Source organism: Syngnathoides biaculeatus, chromosome 6, assembly GCF_019802595.1.
Source record: "Syngnathoides biaculeatus isolate LvHL_M chromosome 6, ASM1980259v1, whole genome shotgun sequence".
Lineage (NCBI taxonomy): Eukaryota > Metazoa > Chordata > Actinopteri > Syngnathiformes > Syngnathidae > Syngnathoides > Syngnathoides biaculeatus.
The window spans coordinates 5,470,173-5,493,583 of record NC_084645.1 but is presented as its reverse complement, the minus strand read 5'-3'; the positions used below and the strand labels follow the sequence as shown (position 1 = coordinate 5,493,583).

General features: G+C 46.0%; 1 protein-coding gene across 2 annotated transcripts in view; it reads right to left on the bottom strand.

Moving 5' to 3' along the window:
* pard6a (par-6 family cell polarity regulator alpha) overlaps positions 1-23,411 on the bottom strand; it is a 35,992-nt gene that overhangs the window by 2,117 nt on the left and 10,464 nt on the right. For both annotated transcript variants that reach the window (XM_061823179.1, XM_061823178.1), the window contains 4 exons: positions 18,662-18,884; positions 14,569-14,858; positions 5,583-5,708; positions 1,776-1,972 (listed from right to left, as the gene is read on the bottom strand). In XM_061823179.1, coding sequence (XP_061679163.1) covers positions 1,776-1,972; positions 5,583-5,708; positions 14,569-14,858; positions 18,662-18,779 — 731 coding nt within the window. In that variant the 5' untranslated portion in view covers positions 18,780-18,884. The remainder of the gene's footprint in view (positions 1-1,775; positions 1,973-5,582; positions 5,709-14,568; positions 14,859-18,661; positions 18,885-23,411) is intronic.

The window sequence follows — 23,411 nt, the reverse complement described above, 5'->3', positions numbered from 1 at the left end:
TGAACTGGTTGCCAGCCAATCTCAGGGTATAAAGAAACAAATAACCGTTTGCACTCACAATCACACCGAAGAGCAATTTAGAGTCTCCAATTAATGCATGCTTTTTTAGATATAGGAGGAAACTGGAGTGCCCGGAGGAAACCCACATAGGCACGAGGAGAACATGCAAACTCCACACAAGCATGGCTGGGATTTTTACCCGTCCTCAGAAATGTGTGGCTAACACTTTACAGTGAAGAAAATAAGTATTTGAACACCCTGCTATATTGCAAGTTCTTCCGATTAGAAATCATGGAGGGATCTGAAATTTTCATCATAGTTGCATATTCACTGTGAGAGAGATAATCTAAAAAGAAAAATCCAGAAATCACAATATATGATTTTTTAACGGTTTATTTCTGTGATACACCTGCAAATAAGTATTTGAACACGTGTCTATCAGCTAGAATTCTGACCCTCAGAGACCTGTTCGTTCGCCTTTAAATGTCCATGTATTATCCTGAATCAGATGCACCTGTGTGAGGTCATTAGCTGCATAAAGACACCTGTCCACACTATACAATCAGTAAAACTCAAACTTGTAACATGGCCAAGACCAAAGAGCTGTCCAAAGTCACCAGACACAAAATTGTACAACTCCACACTGCTGGAAAGGGCTACGGAGAAATTGCCAAGCAGCTTGGTGAAAAAGCTCCTCTGTTGGAGCAATCATTAGAAAATGGAAGAAGCTAAAAGTGATGGTCAATCTCAATCGGAGTGGAGCCCCATGCAAGATATCACCTCGTGGGGTCTCAATGATCCTTAGGAAGGTGAGGAATCAGCCCAGGAACACACGACAGCACTTGGTCAAAACCTGAAAAGAGCTGGGACAATCGTTTCCAAGGTGACTGTTGGTAATACACTAAAACATGATGGTTTGAAATCACTCATGGCACGGAGGGTTCCCCTGCTGAAACCACCACATGTCAAGGCCTGTCTTAAGTTTGCCAATGACCATTTGGATGATACTGAGGAGTCATGGGAGAAGGTTTTGTGGTCAGATGAGACCAAAATGGAACTTTTTGGTCAGAATTCCACTAACCGTGTTTGGAGGAAGACGAATGATGAGTTCCATCCAAAGAACACCATCCCTACTGTGAAGCGTCATGCTTTGGGAGTGTTTTTCTGAACATGGGACAGGACGACTACACTGTATTAAAGAGAGGATGACCGCGACCATGTATTGTGAGCTTTTCGGGAACAACCGCTTTCCCTCAGTCAGAGCATTGAAGATGGGTCGTGAACATGACAATGATCCGAAGCATACAGCCCGGAAAATGAAGGAGCAGTTCCATAAGAAGCATATTAAGGTTCTGGCGTGGCCTAGCCAGTCTCCAGACCTAAACCCAATAGAAAATCTTTGGAGGGAGCTGAAACTCTGGTCCTCAGCGACAGCCCAGAAACCTGTCTGATCTAGAGAATAGCTGAGTGGAAGAGTGGGCCAAAATCCCTCCTGCTGTGTGTGCAAACCTGGTGAACAACTACAGGAAATGTTTGACCTCTGTAATTGCAAACATAGGCTACAGTATCAAATATTAACATATTACCAATGTTCTAACAACTGAGCTATGGGGCCACAGGAAATACACTGTCTATGTGAAGAAGGCGACCCTAACTGGCCAATAATAATCCTCAACAGAACATGTTATGTTTCTCTTCTAAAACACCATTTAACAAAGACGTGTGGACACAAATAAACACAGATTATGACTCTGCAAATCAATTACTTTACAAACCTTGCAGTGATGGGGGTGCTTTGAGAGGCAGGACCCGTTGAATCGTGCGATAGTGCCGAGCCTGTAGATCCGTTTGATCCAAAAGAACCAGAATTTCCTGTGTTTTTACTCCCTCGATGCATGACATTGTTCCTCTGATTAGCTGGTTTCACTGTCACTATAAGATTGTGGCTGTTGGCCACCATCATGTCTGTCACCTGATATAAGATTCAAAAAAGATTGTAGGTGGTGTTAGAACTGGAAAATCATTGGCAAATACATCATAATGTATAGTGTTAGTTAATTATGTGTTGCTTAAAGTCACTTAGACTTGCATGAGACTTTATCCCAGTTTTATTATCATACACACAAATAAGTTTGCAGTGACTCAAATCAGTCAACGGGTAGCACACTCATTTTGAGGTGCTCACGATGTGATATCACTGACGTGATGTGGTCGTTTCTCAGACAGCCACAAATTGGCAAAGCTGTCTAAAATTTTGATCACCCAAGTTGCTTACTGAAAAACTCCAAAATATTAAGTTCTAAATTCTACACCACCTGCAAAAAACACGTGAATGAAAACCTCATTGACAGTACCAGAGAAAACTGAATAATGTTATCTTTATAATGGCAGAATAATTTAAATGTAAAATAACCTCATTCCATTTTGCAAGTCAACATAATGTTGAGGCTAGTTCACCCTCAACATAAAACGAATTCTGAGGATATTTACTCTGTAATATACTGCATTTATTATTTTTGAAAAATAACTTCTCATTAAGGCAGCACAGTGTAACTGTAAAGCGTTGGCTTCAGAATTCCTGAATGAGAAATGGCAAAATTCCGGACAGACTGTATTACCTCGAAGAAATACCTCTGCACACTGGACATCGAACCGTTAGCTGAGCGAATCTTCTTCTTCTTCATTTCCTTTTGGCTTGACCCGTTAAGGGTTGCCACAGCGTGTAATTTTTCGCCTGCATCTTCCTCTTAAACACCAACTGCCCTCATGTCTTCACTCACAATATCCATCAACCTTCTCTTTGGTCTTCCTCTTGCTCTTTTGCCTGGCAGCTCCATCCTCAGCACCCTTTGACCAAAATACTCACTCTCTTACCTCTGGACATGTCCAAACCATGGAACTCTGCTCTCTCGAACCTTATCTCAAAAACATCCAACTTTTGCTGTCCCTGTTGGATTAATTTGGATATAAAGTTATATCCTCTTTGCTCTCTTGGTTGTTTTGAATGCTTCTTTGCTTAATATGATGCAATCAAGAGGCCCACTGGGTGCCGTGGAAAATTTTGCAATGATGTGCTTAAACAATGTGATGCAATCAAGTTACATTGGGTGCCATGGAAACACCAGATAGTGAGGTACAGTGGAAACATCAGAGAGTGATGCAGCAGACAAATAAAAATTGATGATATCGAGAGGATGGTGAAGACATCGCAAAGACTCACATTGGCTATTTTTGTCATGGTTGTTTTGTTTGTCACATTTGTTTTGTTGTGATGCGGACTGCGCTAAAGAATAAAAATGAGGGTTCGTGGAGATGTGGGCAGAACGGGTTGAGGATTGTGAAAGAGACACATCCCACGTTCTTCTCGTGAGCAAGAAGTTCCTCTTCCTTCCCAAAGAAATTTTACTTTAAATGGGTTGCGTAAGCCTGACTATCACTGGATGCTATATCACCAGACACATCACTGACCATGTCCGTGAAGAAGCTGTTAAGATAACCCTGACTAAGCAAAAGGCTGCGTAAACCTGACAGTCCCTCTATTAAACTGATTTCTAATCCTATCAAATTTGCTCAACCTCAACATCTTCATTTCTGTCACCTCCAGCTCTGCTTCCTGTTGTCTCTTCAGTGCTACCTTCTCTAATACGTACTTCATGGCTGGCCTAACTACTGTTTCATGAACTTTGCTCTTCATCCTCGCTGAGCTCTGTCACATAACACACCAGACACCTTCCGCCAGCTGTCCCAACCTGCTTGGACCCGTTACTGCACTTCATGACCATACTCACCACTGCTCTGGATTGTTGACCCCAAGTATTTGAAGTCATCCACCTTCGTTATACCTCACTTTTCCCCCTCCTACTGTCTCATTCTCACACATATATTCTGTTTTACTTCAGCTAATGTTCATTCTTCTCCTTTCCAGTGCATAACTCCATCTTTCTAACTGGTCCTCCACCTGCTCCCTGCTTTCATTGCATATCAATCACATTGTCACCTGCGAACGTCATGGTCCAAGGGGATTTCAGCCTAACCTCATCTGTCAGCCTATCCATTACCACGGCAAACGGGAAGGGGCTCAGAGCTGATCACTGATGCAGTCCCACCTTCACCTTAAATTCTTCTGTCACACCTACGGCACACCTCACCGCTGTTCTGCTGGCCTCATTTATGGCTAACATATTTCTCCGCCACACCAAACTAATGCATGCAGTACCAAATTCATGTCTTGGTATTTGGTCATCGGGTTTCTCTTGCACCACAAAGACACAATGTAGCTCCACAACATTCTTACTTTCTTAACTTCCACCACATGGTTCTCTGCTCTACCTTTGTCTTCTTAATCTTACTACCGACCACCTAGATCCACAAAGACACAATGTGGCTCCCTCTGACCATCTCTGTACTTTTCCCCTAGCATCCTCAAGGCAAATGATGCATCTGTGGTACTCTTTCTAGGCATGAAATGACACTGTTGCTCGCAAATACTTCATTCTGTCCTGAGTCTAGCCTCCACTGGTCCTTCCCATAACTTTATTGTGTGGCTCATCAACTTATTCCTCTGTATTCTGTTTAATAAGTTGATCAAAAACTCCACAGCAACCTTTGCAAATTGCTTCTATCACTCCACAGGTAAGTCATCACGACCAACTGCCTTTCCATTTTTAATTTTAGTCCCTTTCTCACTTCCCTCACCAATCATTGGCACTTCTTGGTCCATCACACTTGCCTCTTCTACTCTTCTCTCTCATTTTCTTCATTCATCAAACTTCTCAAAGTATTCTTTCCATCTATTTAGCACACTACTGGCACCAGTCACATTTCCATCTCTATCCTTAATCACCCTTACCTGCTGCACATCCTTCCCATTTCTATCCCTCTGTCTGGCCAACCTGTAGAGATCCTTTTCTCCTTCTTTCATATCCAACCTGGCGCACATGTCATCATAACCCTCCCTGAGCCTTCACTACCCCTACCTTTGCTCTACGTCAAATTTCAATGTATTACTTTCGCCTCTCCTCAGCCCTCTGTGTCCCACTTCTTCTTTCAAATCTAGGTCACATCCTACATGTGGGGCATGGCCGGAAAGGGAAACCCTCAATTTCAAGTTTTAGCCTCATCACTCAATCTGATACTCTTCTCACCTCCAAGACATTCTCATCCAGCTCTTTCTTTCAAATAACCACAACTACATTTCTCTTCCCATCTACTCCATGGTAAAATAACTTAAACCCTGCCCCTAAACATTCAGCCTTACTATCTTTCCACCTGCTCTCTAGGATGCACAATATAAATGTGAAGAAAATGAGTATTTGAACACCCTGCTATAGTGCAAGTTCTTCCACTTAGATGCCTTTGTGTCTGTGTGTGGGGGGGGGGGGGTGTCAAATGAAGTGACAGAAAAGAATAATAAACCACTGAGTGAGAGTATCTATTCAAAATCCTTAAGTTAGCAGTCCAAGTGCAGGAAGCTAGGCTGATAGCTTGGTTACTGAACTGTGGGCTAATGCATAAATCCAACAAATATGGGAAAAAAAGACTGGCAGCAATCTCAATAATTTTTGGTTAATTATTCCAATTACCTGGTCTAAAGATTTTCCTGTGACATCGATGCCATTGACCTCAAGAATTTCATCATTAACTCCCAAAAGTCCAGTGCTCTCTGCAAGACCACCACGAACAAGGCGGGATATGTATACTCCTGGAACCTATAGCAGGGAAATACAGAAGGTAAATATTCATTGTAAAAGGCAAATATTAACATCACCATCTCCATCACTGAATAACGTTCAACGTACAAGCTCACAGCTACATTTCAACATTGGAGGAGTTCGTCAAAGTTGGGCTTCTGGAAAAAGGCCAAACAATGCATTCTGATCAAGTTAAGTCAGTGATTTTCACACTAAGGGGCAACTTTGGGCACCATGACAAGATTAATCAGGGGTCGGGAACCTATGAGTCGCGAGCCATACCTGTGTCTTTTGATGGTTAAATATGGCCCGTAGAGCCAATAGTGACATTCTGTCGTGCAGGCAATGCAAATGACGCAGAGACAGTTTGTCCAAGTGGGGTTGCCGTAGTTTGGTCTGGCAGTTGATTTGCTCAGGCATAGAAGGATAGAACGCTGATCGGGTCGGAACTAGGGATCTCAACCGGTTACAAATAACCGGTTATAACCGGTTTTCGGTATTTAAAACCGAAACCGTAATCGGACTTTCGAAATTGGTTAAAATTTCCAATCATTTCTTCCGGTTCCGGTACTCCACATTGCGCTATTTTTTCAACATCATTTCCACTTTTTTCAAGTTTCGCTGTTCGACTAAAGTTGGACTCAAAAGAACATTCAGTTAAATCAAAGAAACATCAAACATGGCATTGAGGAAACGTTCGATATACTTTCATGCCCTTTCTGAAAGTCCGAAAGAAGAATGTTAACATTAAAACATTTTTACAAAAAAAATAACAAAAATTTAACTTACACGAGTGCGTTGTTGAAAGCCACATTCAACAAGCTTGTTTGTCAATATTCTATACAAACTACCCCATGACCGCGGAGTAAATTAACGATCGATGGTATAGCGTCGGAGAAAAGGAGTCGGAGGCGGAGTGTCGGACACAGGAACAAAACTTGTTTTATTGGCAGACATCAAAACACTACTCGCATAACGGGGGAACTCTGTGAACTCGTCACTCCGGAAGATCAACAACAAAAACAGTCCGTGCGGAACCCCGCACCCCAACTTGAGGTCCCGCGTGTGAATTATGTAAACACCACAATGGTACCGGTTTTAAAACCGGGTAATCGTTTTTTTGCTACAGCTGTTCGGTTAAAACCGGTTATGAAAGTAAGCGTTTTTTTGCGATCCCGAGTCGGAACAACTCATTGTGGAAACTCTTTTGACAAAGTTTGCTCAAAGAAAAATAGACGAGGAGTCCCGAAATTTTCAACAAAAATGGACAGCCTTTGTGGAGAGAGCATTCGTATTTGATGCTGCCAATAAACATTTTGACCACTTCGCATAAAGACAAGATAATCAAACGAATAAAAGACATGCCTTTGTCGGCAAGAACTCTTCAGCATCGTACATCATGATGGAAAATCAATTTGTATTACGTTCACAATTAACGGATGGAAATCTCATCGTCTGTGAAGCTTAATCTGACGATGTATGAAACAGACTCCAAAGCCATCAGCAAAATCCTGCAGCACCAGAAGTCGCATTAATGATAAAAAGTACTTTTGTCATCATTGTTTAGCAACATTATAACAATGTTGTCTAAAAGAATTCAGAGGGTTAATGCACTCTAAAACTGTTGGTCTTACATAAACGTGCAAATACACCCGTACTTATTTTATTAAAAACTGCATGGCTGTTTTGACATGACATTTTAAAATATTTGGCTCTCTCAACCTCAAAGGTTCCCAACCGCTGGGCTAAATGGTCAGTTTTAGGACCAATGTTCCCTCTAATTGAAGTTACATGGCTTATAAAAAAAATCAGATCATAGCGTTCCTATACATTATACATTCCTATAAGAACACTTTTAAGAACAATTTAAGTATTTTTGCACACTTACAATGAAAATGCCAACAAACTTCTTTTTGTCAACTACACACACACACGCATGCACGCACACACCCATACGAAATACATTGCTAACTAAACCAACCAATCTATAAACTATAGATTTGAAAGCCCACTTTCATATTTATTTAATTAATCTTTTTTAGTCATCATATTGCCGTATGTTTTTCTTGGAGTGAAACTGCAGTGCATGCTGACAGCTGAATGATGTTCCCAAACAGTTTGTCATAACCAGAACGCTAGGGTGGACCCAAATGCATGACTCGGTAGACAGGGAGGCAGTTAAAGGAAGATCTTTATTTGTTCCAAGGTCGTAAGCCAGATAGTCAGTCAGAGAGAACAGCAGTATCAAGAGCGTCAGGTTTAGGGGGTTGGTCGGAGGACAGGCAGAGGTCGGTACACAGTGGTTCAGGATCAGGAACGAGGAAGTGCTGGAATGAGGCATGGATCGCAACAATCTGGAAAAGCCAGACCATCCGGTACCCCACCCTCAACTGCCGTCTCCAGGCGGCCCGGGAGCCTCAGGATGGGATGCGTGGAAGTCTCTGATAAGGCTAGGGTACACAATAAAAGGGGACAGGATCCAGGAATGTTCTTCTGAGCCATACTCTTCCCAATCCACCAGGTATTGAACCGCCCTCCCTCGACGATGGGATGATAGAAATCAGCGTACCTCCAGGGGGAGGGGGGGGTTGACTAGGAGGACTAATGGCGATGGATGAGTTGGTTGAAGCCGGCTTACATGGAACGTGGGATGAACCCTCATCGATCTGGGAAGCTTTAAGGAAACAGCGTGTCATGATCCTGCCGCTCCAGCACGAGCTGTGTGGGTGTCCGCGCAGGTGCGCTGATTGGAAGGTGCACACCTGCGCCTCATGCAGCCTGGTTATGCTCTGGATTTATATGACTGCGATGACAACTGGCCGGTGCCAGTTCGTTGATCTTCATGTCCCGTTCGTGTGCTCTGGAATCCCTGATCGAACCTGTGTGTCCCGACCTTCGTCCGTTCTCCGACCAACCTTGTAAGCCCGACTCCTTCGTTACTTCTGCCTACTTTGATTGTTCTCCTGTGTACGGACTCCTGTCTGCCCGCTCACCTGCTCTCTTCGCCCGACGTCCCAACTGCCGCTGCTGCACCGGACTGCCTGCTCGATCCCCTACCTCTGCATATCATAAACGTTTCTCCTTGAACTACCTTGCATCTTCCGAGTCCTGCATTTGGGTCCTACTCTCGTTCCGATGGGACGTGACAGAACGAACTGGCCACAACAGGACCCAGCAGGAAAGACCCGGCGTCGCCGGGACCGACGCAAGGTAGACCGTCTGCCGGAGGACCAAGTCTGTCCAATCCGGGTAGGCTCCCTGACGTCCTCCGCTTCCGTGTCTTACGCTCCGCCAGCGAGGTATGAATATGTCCCGAACACGACCCGTCCGGCTCCTCATATTCTTCTGGACTCTGACTTTTCGGAATATGAGGAGGACCGTGATTTGTATGACCGGCTGCCTGAGTACGACTCCGATGACTTTGATTTTGAATCTCTTTGCCCGGCTTTTCATCCCAGTCAGTTTGATCCACCTCCCCGCGTTCCCAGCACCCGAACGTCTTCGCCCGGTGGATACAAACACACCAATCCGTTTGAGGGAACCCGCTTGGCCATCTACCCGGGACCTCCGCGTGGCGGCCAGAGGAGACGCCCCGGCCGGGCGCTCCCCGGTGCCTCCCGCTGCGCGGCAACTAAGACATCGTCCTCCCACTCCTCGGCGAAACCGGCAGACACGCAGCTGGTGGCGAAGCTTCCAGCCCAGAGGGAGGAGGAGTCACCAAATCACGAGGCGTTCCGCCGTGAAATGCGGGCGGAGATAGAGCAGCAGAGCGCGGAATTGCCGGCCCTCATGGCCCAGGTCTGGCAAGTATTGGCGAACCAGCCGAGCTATGCTGACGTCGCAACGGCGACGGACTCGCTGCTGGTGCAGGTTCACGTGGCAGTTGTAACTGACCCGCTCCCGAGACACGCCCACGTGTCAGTTTCGACTGACTCTCTGCCTACTCTTATTCACGTTGCCGTAGAAACCGACCCGCCCCTCGCCAAGCGCACGCCGCAGTGGGAACGGACTCGCCACCTCGTCAAGTGCACGTCGCAGTGGGTACGGACTCGCCACCTCGCCAAGCGCACATAGCTGTGGAAACTGACCCGCCTCCTCGCCATTCCCACGTCGAGGTTTTGGCTGTTCCGGGCAGAGTTCACGCGGCAGTTGGAACTGACCCGCTCCCGAGACACGCCCACGTGTCAGTTTCGACTGACTCTGCCAACTCTCGTTCACGTTGCCCTGGAAACGGATTCGCCACCGCGCCACGCCCACATTGCTGTTTCAACGTATGCACTGCAAGCTCATGTAGCAGTGGGGACCGACCCGATGCCGCCTCATGTTGCTGTCCAGGAGGTGGCGACGTCTCCACAGCCGCTTCTCGTCCGTGCTCTGGAGTGCCAGTGGCGACCGGCCCACGGACGCTCCACACTCCTGCTCTGTCGGCGACCGGCCCGCGGTCGCTCCCCGTTCCTGCTCTGTCGGCGACGGGCATGCCCATACGTTCCCGTCCAGGAGGTGGCGACGGTGACACTGACGCTGCCTTCTCACGTTCCTGTCCAGGAGGTGGCGACGGTTCCCCAGCCGCCTCACGTTCCCGCCCAGGAGGAGGTGGAGTTGGTGATGCTGCCTCCGCCTTCTCACGTTCCTGTCCAGGAGGTGGCGACAGTTCCCCAGCTGCCTCACGCTCCCGTCCAGGAGGAGGTGGAGTTGGTGATGCTGCCTGCGCCTTCTCACGTTCCTGTCCAGGAGGAGGTGGTACTGGCGCCGCCTTCTCACGTTGCTGTCCAGGAGGTGGCGATGGTGTCGCCGCCTTCTCACGTTGCTGTCCAGGAGGTGGCGATGGTGTCGCCGCCTTTTCACGTTGCTGTCCAGGAGGTGGCGATGGTGTCGCCGCCTTCTCACGTTGCTGTCTAGGAGGAGGCGATGGTGTCGCCGCCTTCTCACGTTGCTGTCCAGGAGGAGGCGATGGTGTCGCCGCCTTCTCACGTTGCTGTCCAGGAGGAGGCGAAGGTGTCGCAGCTTTCTCACGTTGCTGTCCAGGAGGAGGCGAAGGTGTCGCCGCCTTCTCACGTTGCTGTCCAGGAGGAGGCGAAGGTGTCGCCGCCTTCTCACGTTGCTGTCCAGGAGGAGCTGGGGAGTTCTGTGGAGCCACCCTGGAGCTGGAGAGACTTCAGGATGGCGGTCATGGCTCTGGTCCTTCTCTCCATCATCCTATTCGCTCCAGATGGCTCCCAGCCACTTCATGACCTGGCCTCGTTGGTGACCAATCCACAGCTGCCTACTGACCAAGCCTTGGTGGCGACCAATCCCTGGTCGTCTTGCAACCACGGCGTGGGAGGTTCTCATCTGGAGCCGTGGCCTGCCTCGTTCTGGTTCCTGCTTCGCTGTTTGGTTCCTCACAGAAGTCGTCCGCCCGAATCGCCCCTTGGGGACCCTGGTGCTTGGCGTCTGGGTCGTCCTCCTGACCTGTCCACCCGGACGCCTTGTGTTTGGTGGCCTGGATGGCCACCAGACTGGGGTTCGGGGGACGTGCCCTCCTCCGGACACCCCTTCCGCCCACCCCTGCCTGTGTTAATTATTGTCTGTTTTTTCGTTTAGGCACGTCTGGGAGCCGTGCCTTTGAGGGGGGGGGGGGTACTGTCATGATCCTGCTGCTCCAGCACGAGCTGTGCGGGTGTCCGCGCAGGTGCGCTGATTGGAAGGTGCACACCTGCGCCTCATGCAGCCTGATTATGCTCTGGATTTATTTGACCGCGATGAGAACTCGCCGGCGCCAGTTCGTTGATCTTCATGTCCCGTTCGTGTGCTCCGGTATCCCTGATCGAACCTGTGTGTACCGACCTTCGTCCGTTCTCCGACCAACCTTGTAAGCCCGACTCCTTCGTTACTTCTGCCTGCTTTGATTATTCTCCTGTGTACCGACTCCTGCCTGCCCGCTCACCTGCTCTCTTCGCCCGACGTCCCAACTACCGCTGCTGCACCTGACTGCCTGCTCGATCCCCTACCTCTGCATATAATAAACGTTTCTCCTTGCACTACCTTGCATCTTCCGAGTCCTGCATTTGCGTCCTACTCTCGTTCCGATGGGACGTGACACAGCAACAGGGTTAACAATCTTGGTGATAGGAAAGGGACCCATGAACCTGGGAGCTAGCTTGCGTGACTGCGTCCGCAGCGGAAGATCCTTTGTGGACAGCCATATGCGTTTGTGCCCTTCTTCGCTTGAGGTCTGCCGCGGATTTGTAGGAGCTGCCTATGCATAGTAGCGTCTTTCTGGCGAATTCCCAGGTCCACTTGCAGCATCTCACCACTGCCAATGCGGATGGCACCGCGGAGTCGGCGGACACAGATGGAAACAGAGAGGGAGGGTAACCATGAACAATGTGGAACGGAGCCATACCTGTGGAAGTGGAAGGCAGAGAGTTGTGGGCATATTCCACACATCCGAGGTGCTGGCTCCAAGTGCTGTGATCATGTGATGCCAGACAGCGTAGACCGGTCTCCAGATCCTGATTTATTCTTTCCGTTTGGCCATTGGACTCCGGGTGATGCCCTGAAGTGAAGCTTACTTTTGCCCCGATGAGGGTGCAGAACTTCTTCCAGAATTGAGACACGAATTGCGGTCCTCTGTCTGACACGACATCCACTGGCAGGCCATGATAGCGGACGACTTTGTCTAGCAGTAGCTGCACAGTCTGCTTGGCGGACGGAATCTTAGGAGCTGGTACGAAGTGGACCATCTTAGAAAACCGATTGATGACTGAGAGTACCACTGTGTTCCCATGGGAGCAGGGTAGACCTGTAACGAAGTCTAAAGAAATGTCTGACTAGGGGAAAGAGGGAATAGGTAGTGGCCGTAGCTCACCCATAGGTCGCAGCAAGAGGTCTTACTGGCCATACAGACTGGACAGTACTGCTCCCATTCCCGAGTCCGATGCATCCACTTCCACCACAAACTGCATCTCTGGATCTGCCATGAGGACTGGAGCTGTGGGGAAACGTGAACCGTTGCGTCTGAAAGGTCACTGCTCTCAAGGCCTCGACTACCCATGGATTTATCAGGTTGGCATCCGATTCCGAGTCAATAAAGCCTGTTGCAGAATAAGTATGACCCCCCGTGCTCAAGGTGACTTGAAGCAGAGGTCGACTTGATCCCGCCACGGTGTAATTCTCACTCACCGGAGTCGTGATCTTGAGAGCGGAGCGCTTGGGCCTGACCGGACAGTGCGCTATTAAGTGGCCCAGGCATCCACAGTAGAAGCATCGGCCCTCTCGCTGGCGTCGCAGTCGTTCCTCTGCCGGACCATCGAGCCCCTCAACCTGCATCGGCTCCATCGCGGTTATGGGCGTCGGCAGAAGTGGAACTGGTGGGGCGGACGTGCCCTGCTCTCCTTCTATTACTGTGCCCACTTGTCCCTTGATCGCTAGCCTCTGGGCCATCTTGAGAAATAGGGTGACGAGCGAATCCAGGGAGAAAGGCAAATCCACTGCAATGTGGTGACTGCGGCTCTGCGGTGAAAGCCCATGGAAAAACGCGTCGAGAAGCGCATCCTCATTCCATCGACTCAGCTCCTCTGATGCGAAACTCGATAGCATAATCTGCCACATGACACTGCCCCTGTCGTAGCGTAATCAACGTCGCTGCTGCTTCGCATTCCGGCGAGGCATACTGGAAAACTAGCATCATGTCACATACGGATGATGTCCAGGAGTGGCACGTTTCGGAGTTACGACTCCACTCTGTTGTGGCCCATGCCTCTGCTCTTCCTGTCAGGTGAGATATGACGAAGGCAATTTGTGCGTGGTCTGTCGGGTAGGCGGAAGCCTGTAGCTCGAAGTGGAGGTTGCACTGGGTGAGGAAGGATTTGGAGTTCCCTGGGTCACCGGAAAAGCATTCAGGCCGAGAGAGAGGTGTGGCCCCAAACTGCTGAAACTCCGCGACTGGCGGTGTAGTCGGAGCGACCTGGACTGAGGTAGGAACTGTGGCGGGCGCAGTCGACGTGGCGTTAGCGTCACTAGCCTGAGATGCTAGCCATGGCTCTAATCGGGCACAGATCTCGAGAAGTCTCTGGTTGGTCACCTGCTCGGCCAGGCATCTGCCCTGGATCTGTAGAGAGCGGCGGATGGCTTCTGAGTCGGCTGGGTCCATGTTGTGGACAGATCGTTCTGTCATGACCAGAACGCTAGGGTGGACCCAAATGCATGACTCGGTAGACAGGGAGCCAGTTAAAGGAAGATCTTTATTCGTTCCAAGGTCGTAAGCCGGAGAGTTAGTCAGAGACAGCAGCAGTATCAAGAGCGTCAAGCTTACGGGGTTGGTCGGAGGACAGGCAGAGGTCGGTACACAGGGTTTCAGGATCAGGAACGAAGAAGTGCGGGAACGTGGCATGGATGGCAACGATCTGGCAAAGCCAGACCGTCCGCTGGGTCTTAAATATACTGGGGTTAATTACCCCCGATGAAGCGCATGTGTGCATGGGACCTGCACCGCCAGGGCTGGGACAAGCAGGATCATGACACAGTTTTAAGGTAAACATTATTTTGCTCCCTGTATATAAAATACACAATTAACTCATAACTAGTAAGCAACATTGACAAGCTGCGTAAGTACATATGTGAATTGTGTCATTAAATATTGCAGCCAGACACCACTGACTGATTAAATCACATTGCAAAATTGCACAAACTGAATAGTTGTATGCTATACTTTCAATGCGCATGGAACAGTGGCAAGCAGCCACTGTTTTTTTTCTTCTTTTTTTTTTTTTAAATTTTTTAAAACTACGGTGTTACATTCAGAAGGTCCCAACAATGTGTTTGAATGTTGGCCATATTGGAATGTGTTGCACCATCTAATTACGGAAGTGTATTAATAAAAATGGATGAATCGTACCTTTTCTACACCATAAGGTGTTACTCGCATGCTGGCCCCATCTCGGATGTAGAAGCCCAAGGGTTTATGGGTACCATGCTTATGGAGCCGTACACGGCGGTGTGTCTCTGGTAGAATATCCACGTCAATAATTGATGAAATTTGACGGAAGTTCTGTGGTCGGCCAATCATGAGACCAATTTTGCTCTTTGAATGTGAAGACAATGAGCCAGCATTCCGAAGTCCTGTTAATCCCAGGCCTTTTTTATGCCTTTGGAGGGAGTTGGTTCCAAAACCTACAGGTTCATCCTCTTTATGAAGACAAAGAAAGATGAAAAATAGATGTGTGAAAAAAAGCAATTAGTACCTCAAATTAGCTAATGGTTTTCATAAAAAGACAGATGCCAAAAGCTGTTACTATACTATATACTTTTAGTCTCGGTGAAGTGCAAAGTTTATAAAACAGTGGTGAGGCCAGCCATGATGTACAGATTAGAGACGGTGGCACTGAAGAGACAACAGGAAGCAGAACTGGAGGTGGCAGAAATGAAGATGATGAGGTTCTCTCTAGGAGTGAGCAGGATGGATAGGATTAGAAATGAGCAAAAAATAAAAAAAGGACAGCCAAAGTTGGATATTTTGGAGACAAGGTTCGGGAGAGCAGATTTCGATGGTTTGTTCATGTCCAAAGGCGAGAGAATGAGTATATTGGTAAAAGGGTGCTGAGGATGGAGCTGCCTGGCAAAATCGCCAGAAGAAGAACAAAGAGAAGGTTGATGGATGTTGTCAGGGAAGACATAAGGGCAGTTGGGGTTAGAGAGGAAGATGCAGGAGAAAGGCTAAGATGGAAAATGATGACATGCAGTGGCAACCCCTAACGGGACAAGCTGAGAGAGAAAGAAGACTCAAGGGGAAAATACACTTAACTACTCTAATGACCATTCTCCTCTTCTCATGAATAATGTTCTATTTGCGTTTAAGTGTAATTTTTACAGCAAGTGATGCCATTGAAATACTTTTGAGATGTTGACTTGGAGATCCCTTTGGAATTTCAACCCGCACTAGCTTAATGATGGATAGTTTAGCTGAAAGTTATCAGCCAATCAGAAAAGAGGTTCCCCCAAGAAGCAGAAGAAATCAAACAATTGAGCAGTTTTTGAATGTTGAGGAATAGCAATGCAATTTTACTGTATTTAGAGCATTTCATACACAAGGTAACTCAATGTGCTTTACATGATTAAAAATGATTAAAAACAGCTTAGAAAAAAGCCCAATTAAAACAACGTACAGAGCAATACATATTAAAGAGTGGACATGGTCTAAAATCATGAGAAATTCAAAAATGTTTTTTAATCTGGACATAAAAATAATATTCTAATTTCTAATTTGAAGGTGTAATGTGGCCAGACTTTCTATAGGTCAGCTACAAAAAAGTAAAACTTATTTAGACACACACACACACACACACACACACACACACACACACACACACACACACACACACACACACACACACACTCACATGCACGCATGCACACAAAACAAAATTTCTACAACCCATCATCTCATTTTTTAAACACTTGTGCATTGTACTCAGGTTAAAGTGGTCATTCCAACCAGATGTAGGATTTTGACTGTCACATTGCAAATTTTTAACAGAGTATTCATCCATCCATCCATCCATCCATTTTCTTACCTGCTGATCCTCACAAGGGTTGCGGGAGTACTGGAGTCTGTCCCAGCTGTCAACGGGCAGGAGTCAGGGTACACCCTGAACTGGTTGCTAACCAATCGCAGGGTATATAGAGACAAACAACACCCGCACTCACAACCACACATAATTGTCGCAATGATGCATGTTTTTTGGCTGTGATGTGGCTGGATGAAACGGCAGTGCCCGGAGAAAACCCACGTAGGCATGGGGAGAACATGAGAACTCCAAACAGGCGCGTCTGGGATTGAACCCGGGTCCTTAAAACTGTCAGGCCAACAGCTGTCCCACCGTGCCGCCAACACAGTATTACGAGGAATAATTTTTTAATCATCCAAGAGCACATCAATAAATTTGACTATTATATAAAAGTTTAACACAATAGCACTATTCACTATTCATTGTTCCTGAGAGAGTTACAATAAAGTTATATTCTGTTACTGCTGTCATTTTGCAATGAGTGGTTGTGACTCTTAACAAGTGTTATATGGCATTTGAGTGAAACATATGATGTGTTCAAAAAAAGTGTGTTCATGAGTAATATTTGTTTGCATTTAATGACATGCTCATCACAATGACAGCATTATCAAGTATGAGTACTTGGTATCAGAAAGGACTCATTAAGTACAGTGAAAAAAATAAGTATACGAACACCCTGCTACATTGCAAGTTCTCCCACTTAGAAATCATGGAGCGGTCTGAAATTTTCGTCATAGGTGCATGTGCAGTATGAGAGGGATAAACTAAAAAGAAAAATCCAGAAATCAAAATGTATGTTTTTTTTTTAACTATTTGTGTGATAGAGCTGCAAATAAGTATTTGAACATCTGTCTATAAGCTTGAATTCTGGCCCTCAAAGACCTGTTAGTCCCCCTTTAAAAGTCCACCTCCACTCCATGTATTATTCTGAATCAGATGCACCTGTGTGGAGTTGTTAGCTGCATAAAGACACCTGTCCACCCCATACAATCAGTAAGACTCAAACTTGTAACATGGCCAAGACTAAAGAGCTTCCCAAGGACACCTGAGACAAAATTGTACAACTCCACATGGCTGGAAAGGGCTATGGAGAAATTGGCAAGCAGCTTGGTGAAAAAACATCCACTGTTGGAGCAATCATTAGAAAATGGAAGAAGCTAAACATGACGGTCAATCTCAATCAGAGTGAAGCCCCATGCAAGATATCACCTCATGGAGTCTCAATGATCCTTAAAAAGGTGAGGAATCAGCCTAGGACTACACGACAAGACTTAGTCAATGACCTGAAAAAAGCTGGGACCACCGTTTCCAAGGTGACTGTTGGTAATTCACTAAGACTTCATGGTTTGAAATCATGCATGGCACGGAAGGTTCCCCTGGTTAAACCAGCACATGTCAAGGCCCGTCTTAAGTTTGCCAATGACCATTTGGATTATACAGAGGAGTCATGGGCAAATGTTTTGTGGTCAGATGAGACCAAAATGGAAGTTTTTGGTCATAATTCCACGAACTGTGTTTGGAGGAAGGTGAATGATAAGCTCCATCCCAAGGACACCATCCCTACTGTGAAGCATGGGGGTGGTAGCATCATGTTTTTTGGGTGTTTATCTGCACATGGGACAGGACGGCTGCACTGTATTAAGAAGAGAATGAGATTTTAGAGACAACCTCTTTCCCTCAGTCAGAGCATTTAAAATGGGTCATAGCTGGGTCTTTCAACATGACAATGACCCGAAACCAAACCAAACCAAGGAGTGGCTCCGCAAGAAGCATATCAAGGTTCTGGCGTGGCCAAGCCAGTCTCCAGACCTAAACCCAAAAGAAAATATTTGGAGGGAGTTGAAACTCTGTGTTTCTCAGCGACAGCCCAGAAACCTGTTTGATCTAGAGAAGATCTGTGTGGAGGAGTGGGCCAAAATCCCTCCTGCAGTGTGTGCAAACCTGGTGAACAACTACAGGACATGTTTAACCTCTGTAATTGCAAACAAAGGCTACTGTACCAAATATTAACATTGGGTTTCTTCGGTGTTTAAATACTTATTTGCAGCTGTATCACACAAATAAATAATTAAAAAACTCATATATTGTGATTTCTGTTTTTCTTTTTAGATTATCTCTCTCACAGTGGTCATGACGAAAATTTCAGAACCTTCCATGATTTCTAAGTGGGAGAACTTGCAATATCGCAGGGTGTTCAAATACTTATTTTCTTCATTGTACTTCTTCCCACACCAGGTCTGAAAGAAGTTGTATTGGTGCATCGTTAATAAGTATTAATTTTAATCAATGTTCATTCCAACCTATTCTTTATTCAAGAAGTATTTTCAAATGCACAGCCCTTGTTCAGTGCATTTATGAAATTTCAACGATGTACTTAATTATGTCTTTTAAAATAAAACTAAATCTATGCAACTCAATCCTTACCTTTCCTGGTTATAATAATGCGAAGCAAGGGATTTGCTGATGAGATAGCTTTGTTGAAGTTATCATCATTGTTGATTGGAAGGAGGTCTCCATGGTCATCTGCGTACCCCAATAACATGTCTACTTCAGGAATGCGATGGATAGTTTGGAGGAGGGTATAGAACTCTTGGAAGCCACCTGGGCAGTTCCTCTTGAAAGCAAAGCGACGGTATTCTGCTTCAAACTGCACCAAACAAGACAATGGACAGCAAGAAATGCAATTTTAAGCAATGAAATTACCTTCATGGAAGATTGAATTGAATCCACATGAATTCTTTGGGATGCACAATAACTATCAGGTTGATATTGGGGGAAAAGGAAGCCACACAATAAAGAGGTACTGTATTGTTTTGTTCTTATCTTATCAAATGTGAAATGCTGTACATATGATATATGATAGGAAATTATGATACATTAATATAATACTTTTTTGTTTCAAATTATAGTTCATATGATTAAAAAGGGGTGGAACGGTGGATCAGCTGGAAAGCGCTGGCCACACAGTTCTGAGGTCCTGGGTTCAATCCCGGACCCACCTGTGTGGAGTTTGCATGTTCTCCCCATGCCTGTGTGGGTTCTCTCTGGGCACTTCGCTTTCCTCCCACATCCCAAAAACATGCAACTTCAATTGGACACTCTAAATTGCCCCTCCCGTAATTTCTCGAAAATAATGCATACATTTTTCAAGAAATATTTTCAAAAAGTTAATGGAGTGCATTATATTTCGGTATGGATGAAAAATAAAAAATACAATCACATTGTATAGTCGTATACAGGTACATAGCGTGGTAAAAAACATACATATACATTTCGATATGATATTTGATGTCTTATGTTACACATTTATGTATATTACGGTAATGTGCACCCCCAACCTGTGCTCTCAGAGCAACTCCGGGAGCTTGCATTTTATGTTTGTTAGCGTATCATGCTTGTTGCCACTGCACCAAAGATCAGAATCGACTGCCCATGAGTTTGTTTCAACTTAAACTAAGACAAAAAAAAATGTCAACTACAACGGCGAGTTGTGCAGATGCTTTTAAAAGAAATGTGTCATCACTTGTGCCGATGATGCCAGCAACCCGGAAGTCGTGCCGCAGTCCGAAACAACGATAGCTCGCCCCAATGGCTTCAGGTGGGTATCAAAACAACGTGACGTAACGCATTCTCGGCTGGGTTCTTCAGAGCCGCCCCCGTCGCAAAGCCCGACGCGCAGCCTTCGCAGAAGCTGTGACCGCCGAATGCGGCGCCTCAGCCGGTGAGGCTGATTTTCGGCGCCGTGGTATATAAAGAGGAGGTGGAGCCGAGCTATGCTGCATGAAATGTCCCAGTGTTTTTAGTCCCAAATGAAGACCTTGGGTGGGATGATTGTGTTTAAATTGGATTTTGTCACAAAGGTTTTCGATTTTAAGACAGTACAGCTTTGTTGTGATTTCATACAAATTTGACTGTTGAGCTTATTGGCGTGAGCAGCATGGCTAAGTTCATCAGGCTTGAATCCAAAATGTTCCTACATCAACGTGGTGTTCTTAGACTTTGGATCTACATTAAACCCTTGTTTTTCGTGGTTAATTGGTCCCAGAACCTCCCGCGAAAAGTGAAAAACCGCGAAGTAGCGGGGGATGTGTTTACGTAGGTACCAGAATGTTTAAAATATGTACACACTTTTTGTACATTGCATATTTGAGACAAAAGAGGTATGTAGTTAAATATAAAACCTTATAAATATAATATAAACCACATTATAAATGTATCATATAATTATACATTATAAAACACTATTATATCACTGTATATTTACCATTCATCACTCAGAGACTTCTGCTGGAGCTGCCGTTTGGGTATCATAATGTTTAATCAATAGTACAGCATTTTTACTTTCCCCACTTGAGACAAAAATTACACTACAAGTTGTCATGGTCTTTCCGGTCCCTGTCCTGGCTGTGCCGGTTCCCTACACAGCACACACCTGCAGCAATCAGTGAGACGCACACCTGTGCCTCGTACCCCATAATTAAGACAGATACAAATAGGACTCTTCGAACGGTCTGGCCTTTGCCAGATCGTTGCCTCATGCCTTGTTCCCGCACTCTTGTTATTCCGTTCCTGATCTCCTGTGTACTGACTCCTGCCTGCCCACTGCCACTTACGCCTGGCGTCCTTGTTACTGCTGCTTCTGTTGACTGCATGCCTGATCCCCGATACTGGAATGAAGAAAAACGTTTGCTGAACTGCCTCTACGTCTCCCGAGTCGTGTATTTGGGACCAACCCCACGTTCTAGTGGTGACACAAGTGTCTAGTTAAAGAATAACAAAATAACATTTCTATTGCAGTACAGAAAGTCACAAACAAACCAAATGCATGGTCTTCTCGTATAGCATTCGCTCGTGAAGCCTTTTTTCGATATCACTTCCGACACGTCACTGTGACAACACTTCCGTTCTGCTCGGGCTGCCGTGTGGGTACCAGAATGTTTATTCAACAGCACAGCATTTATACATTGCCCACTTGAGTTAAAAATTACAACACTACAAGTGTCTAGTTAAAAGTCAAGTGTCATCCCTATAAACATTCTAAAATAGTGAAATGAAAAATACCTATAACATTATTCACTTCAATGTCTACACGAAAAAATAATTATGAGTGGAGAGCACATCATCCATGCGCAAAGTTGCGGAAGTCTCATTCGACATCCAAGTGGTCACCATATTGGCTGCATTTACTGTCCGCGACGTCACCACGGACATTCGCCATTGAAAACATGCTGTGGCCCCAACAGTGGGACATGCCCCGAGTGTCCGGGGCAATATCATCCTATCGTTTCAAGCCATATTTAGATTATATGTGGATCACGATGATGCCGTCAACAATTCCTAAACTCGACAGCTCATACCATATTGTCGCATGCTCTTGAAAGTTTTCAAACCAACCTTTGCTTGCCAAAAAGCCTCGTCCTCGAGGGGTTGAATGCTTCATTGCAGCTTCAGGTTGATGCTTACCATTTTTTATGTGGCGCATCGCTGATTCATTCACACCACAATGTTTTTCTTTTCCTTTTGGCTTGTCCCGTTAGGGGTTGCCACAGCATGTCATCTTTTTCCATCTTAGTCCATCGCCTGCATCCTCTACTCTAACACGAAGTACCCTCATGTCTTCCCTCACAACATCCATGAACCTTCTCTTAGGTCTTCTTCTCACTCTTTTGGCTGGCAATTCCATCCTCAGCACCCTTCTCCCAATATACTCACTCTCTCACCTCTGGACATGTCCAAACCATCAAAGTCTGCAGTCTTGAACCCAAAACATCCAACTTTGCCTGTCCCTCCATTTAGGTCATTTCTAATCCTATCCAATCTGCTCACTCCGAGCAAGAACATCAACATCTTCATTTCTGCTACCTTCAGTTCTGCTTCCTGTAGGATGAAGGGGAATGTGTAAGTGCAAAGCTCATTAGAGGGACACCCAAAATTGGATGTTTTGGAGACAAGGTTAGAGAGAGCACACTTCGATGGTTTGGACATGTCCAGAGGCGAGAGAGTGTGTGTATAGACAGAAGGGTGCTGAGGATGGAGCTGCCAGGCAAAAGAGCGAGAGGAAGGCCAAAGAAAAGGTTGATGGCTGTGGCGAGGGACATGAGGACTGTTGGTGTTAGAGAGGATGATGCACGAGATAGGCTTAGAATCAGTGGTGGCCAACCAGTTAGAGATGAAGAGCCACATTTTTTACTGTCTTACGGCAAAGGGCCACATCATACACACGAGCATTATTCCGTCCTCAGACACATACCTTTGCTCAGTCAGATTAATTGTAAATGTCACACACCAATATTATAACAAGAAAAATACTATTCCAGAGTACCATGACCACAGGGCAGTATTCTAAAAAAGTGGTCTCTCACACAGACAAAGTACAAGTTCAACCAAGTTTTGTCTTGTTATGTCACAACTCTCATCCAATGCCACACTAAAATACTCACATGCTTGAAGGTCAGAGTGCAACTGTGATTCAACAGGTGTATTGATATCCGATATTCTGCGTTCAACACTGTGGCAGGACAGTTGAATATCTGATACGCTCCGTTTTAGTTTATCGTCTCCAGGAGCCAAGATTTCAAAGGCGTCAATGAGGCATTTTTTAATGAAGTTCCCTTCGTTGTATGGCTTTCCCGTGCTATGCACGAAGTCTCCTTCTCCCCTTTCCTAACAGAAGACACACCAAGTACTCACCTGCCTGTCTCTCTGAACACCTTGGCTCTTTTAGTCCAGTCTTCCGGAACCTCCTTCTGTCCATCGAGAGCCTGTCTCACCTCTTTCGGAAAGGCCGCACAACATTCTTCCTTTCTCAGCTTCCACCACATGGTTCTGTGCTCTACCTTTGTCTTCTTAATCTTCCTACCCACCACCGGAGTCATCCTACACGCCACCATCCTATGCTGTCGAGCTACACTCTCCCCTACCTTACAGTCAATAACCTCCTTCAGATTACATCGTCTGCACAAAATATAATCCACTTGCATGATTCTACCTCCGCTCTTGTAGGTCACTCTATGTTCTTGCCTCTTCTGGAAAAAGCTGTTCACTACTGCCATTTTCATCCTTTTTGCATAGTCCACCACCATCTGTCCTTCCTGCTTCCTTTCCTGGATGCCGTACTTACCCATCACTTCTTCATTGCCTCTGTTTTCTGCACCAACATGTTCATTACAGTCTC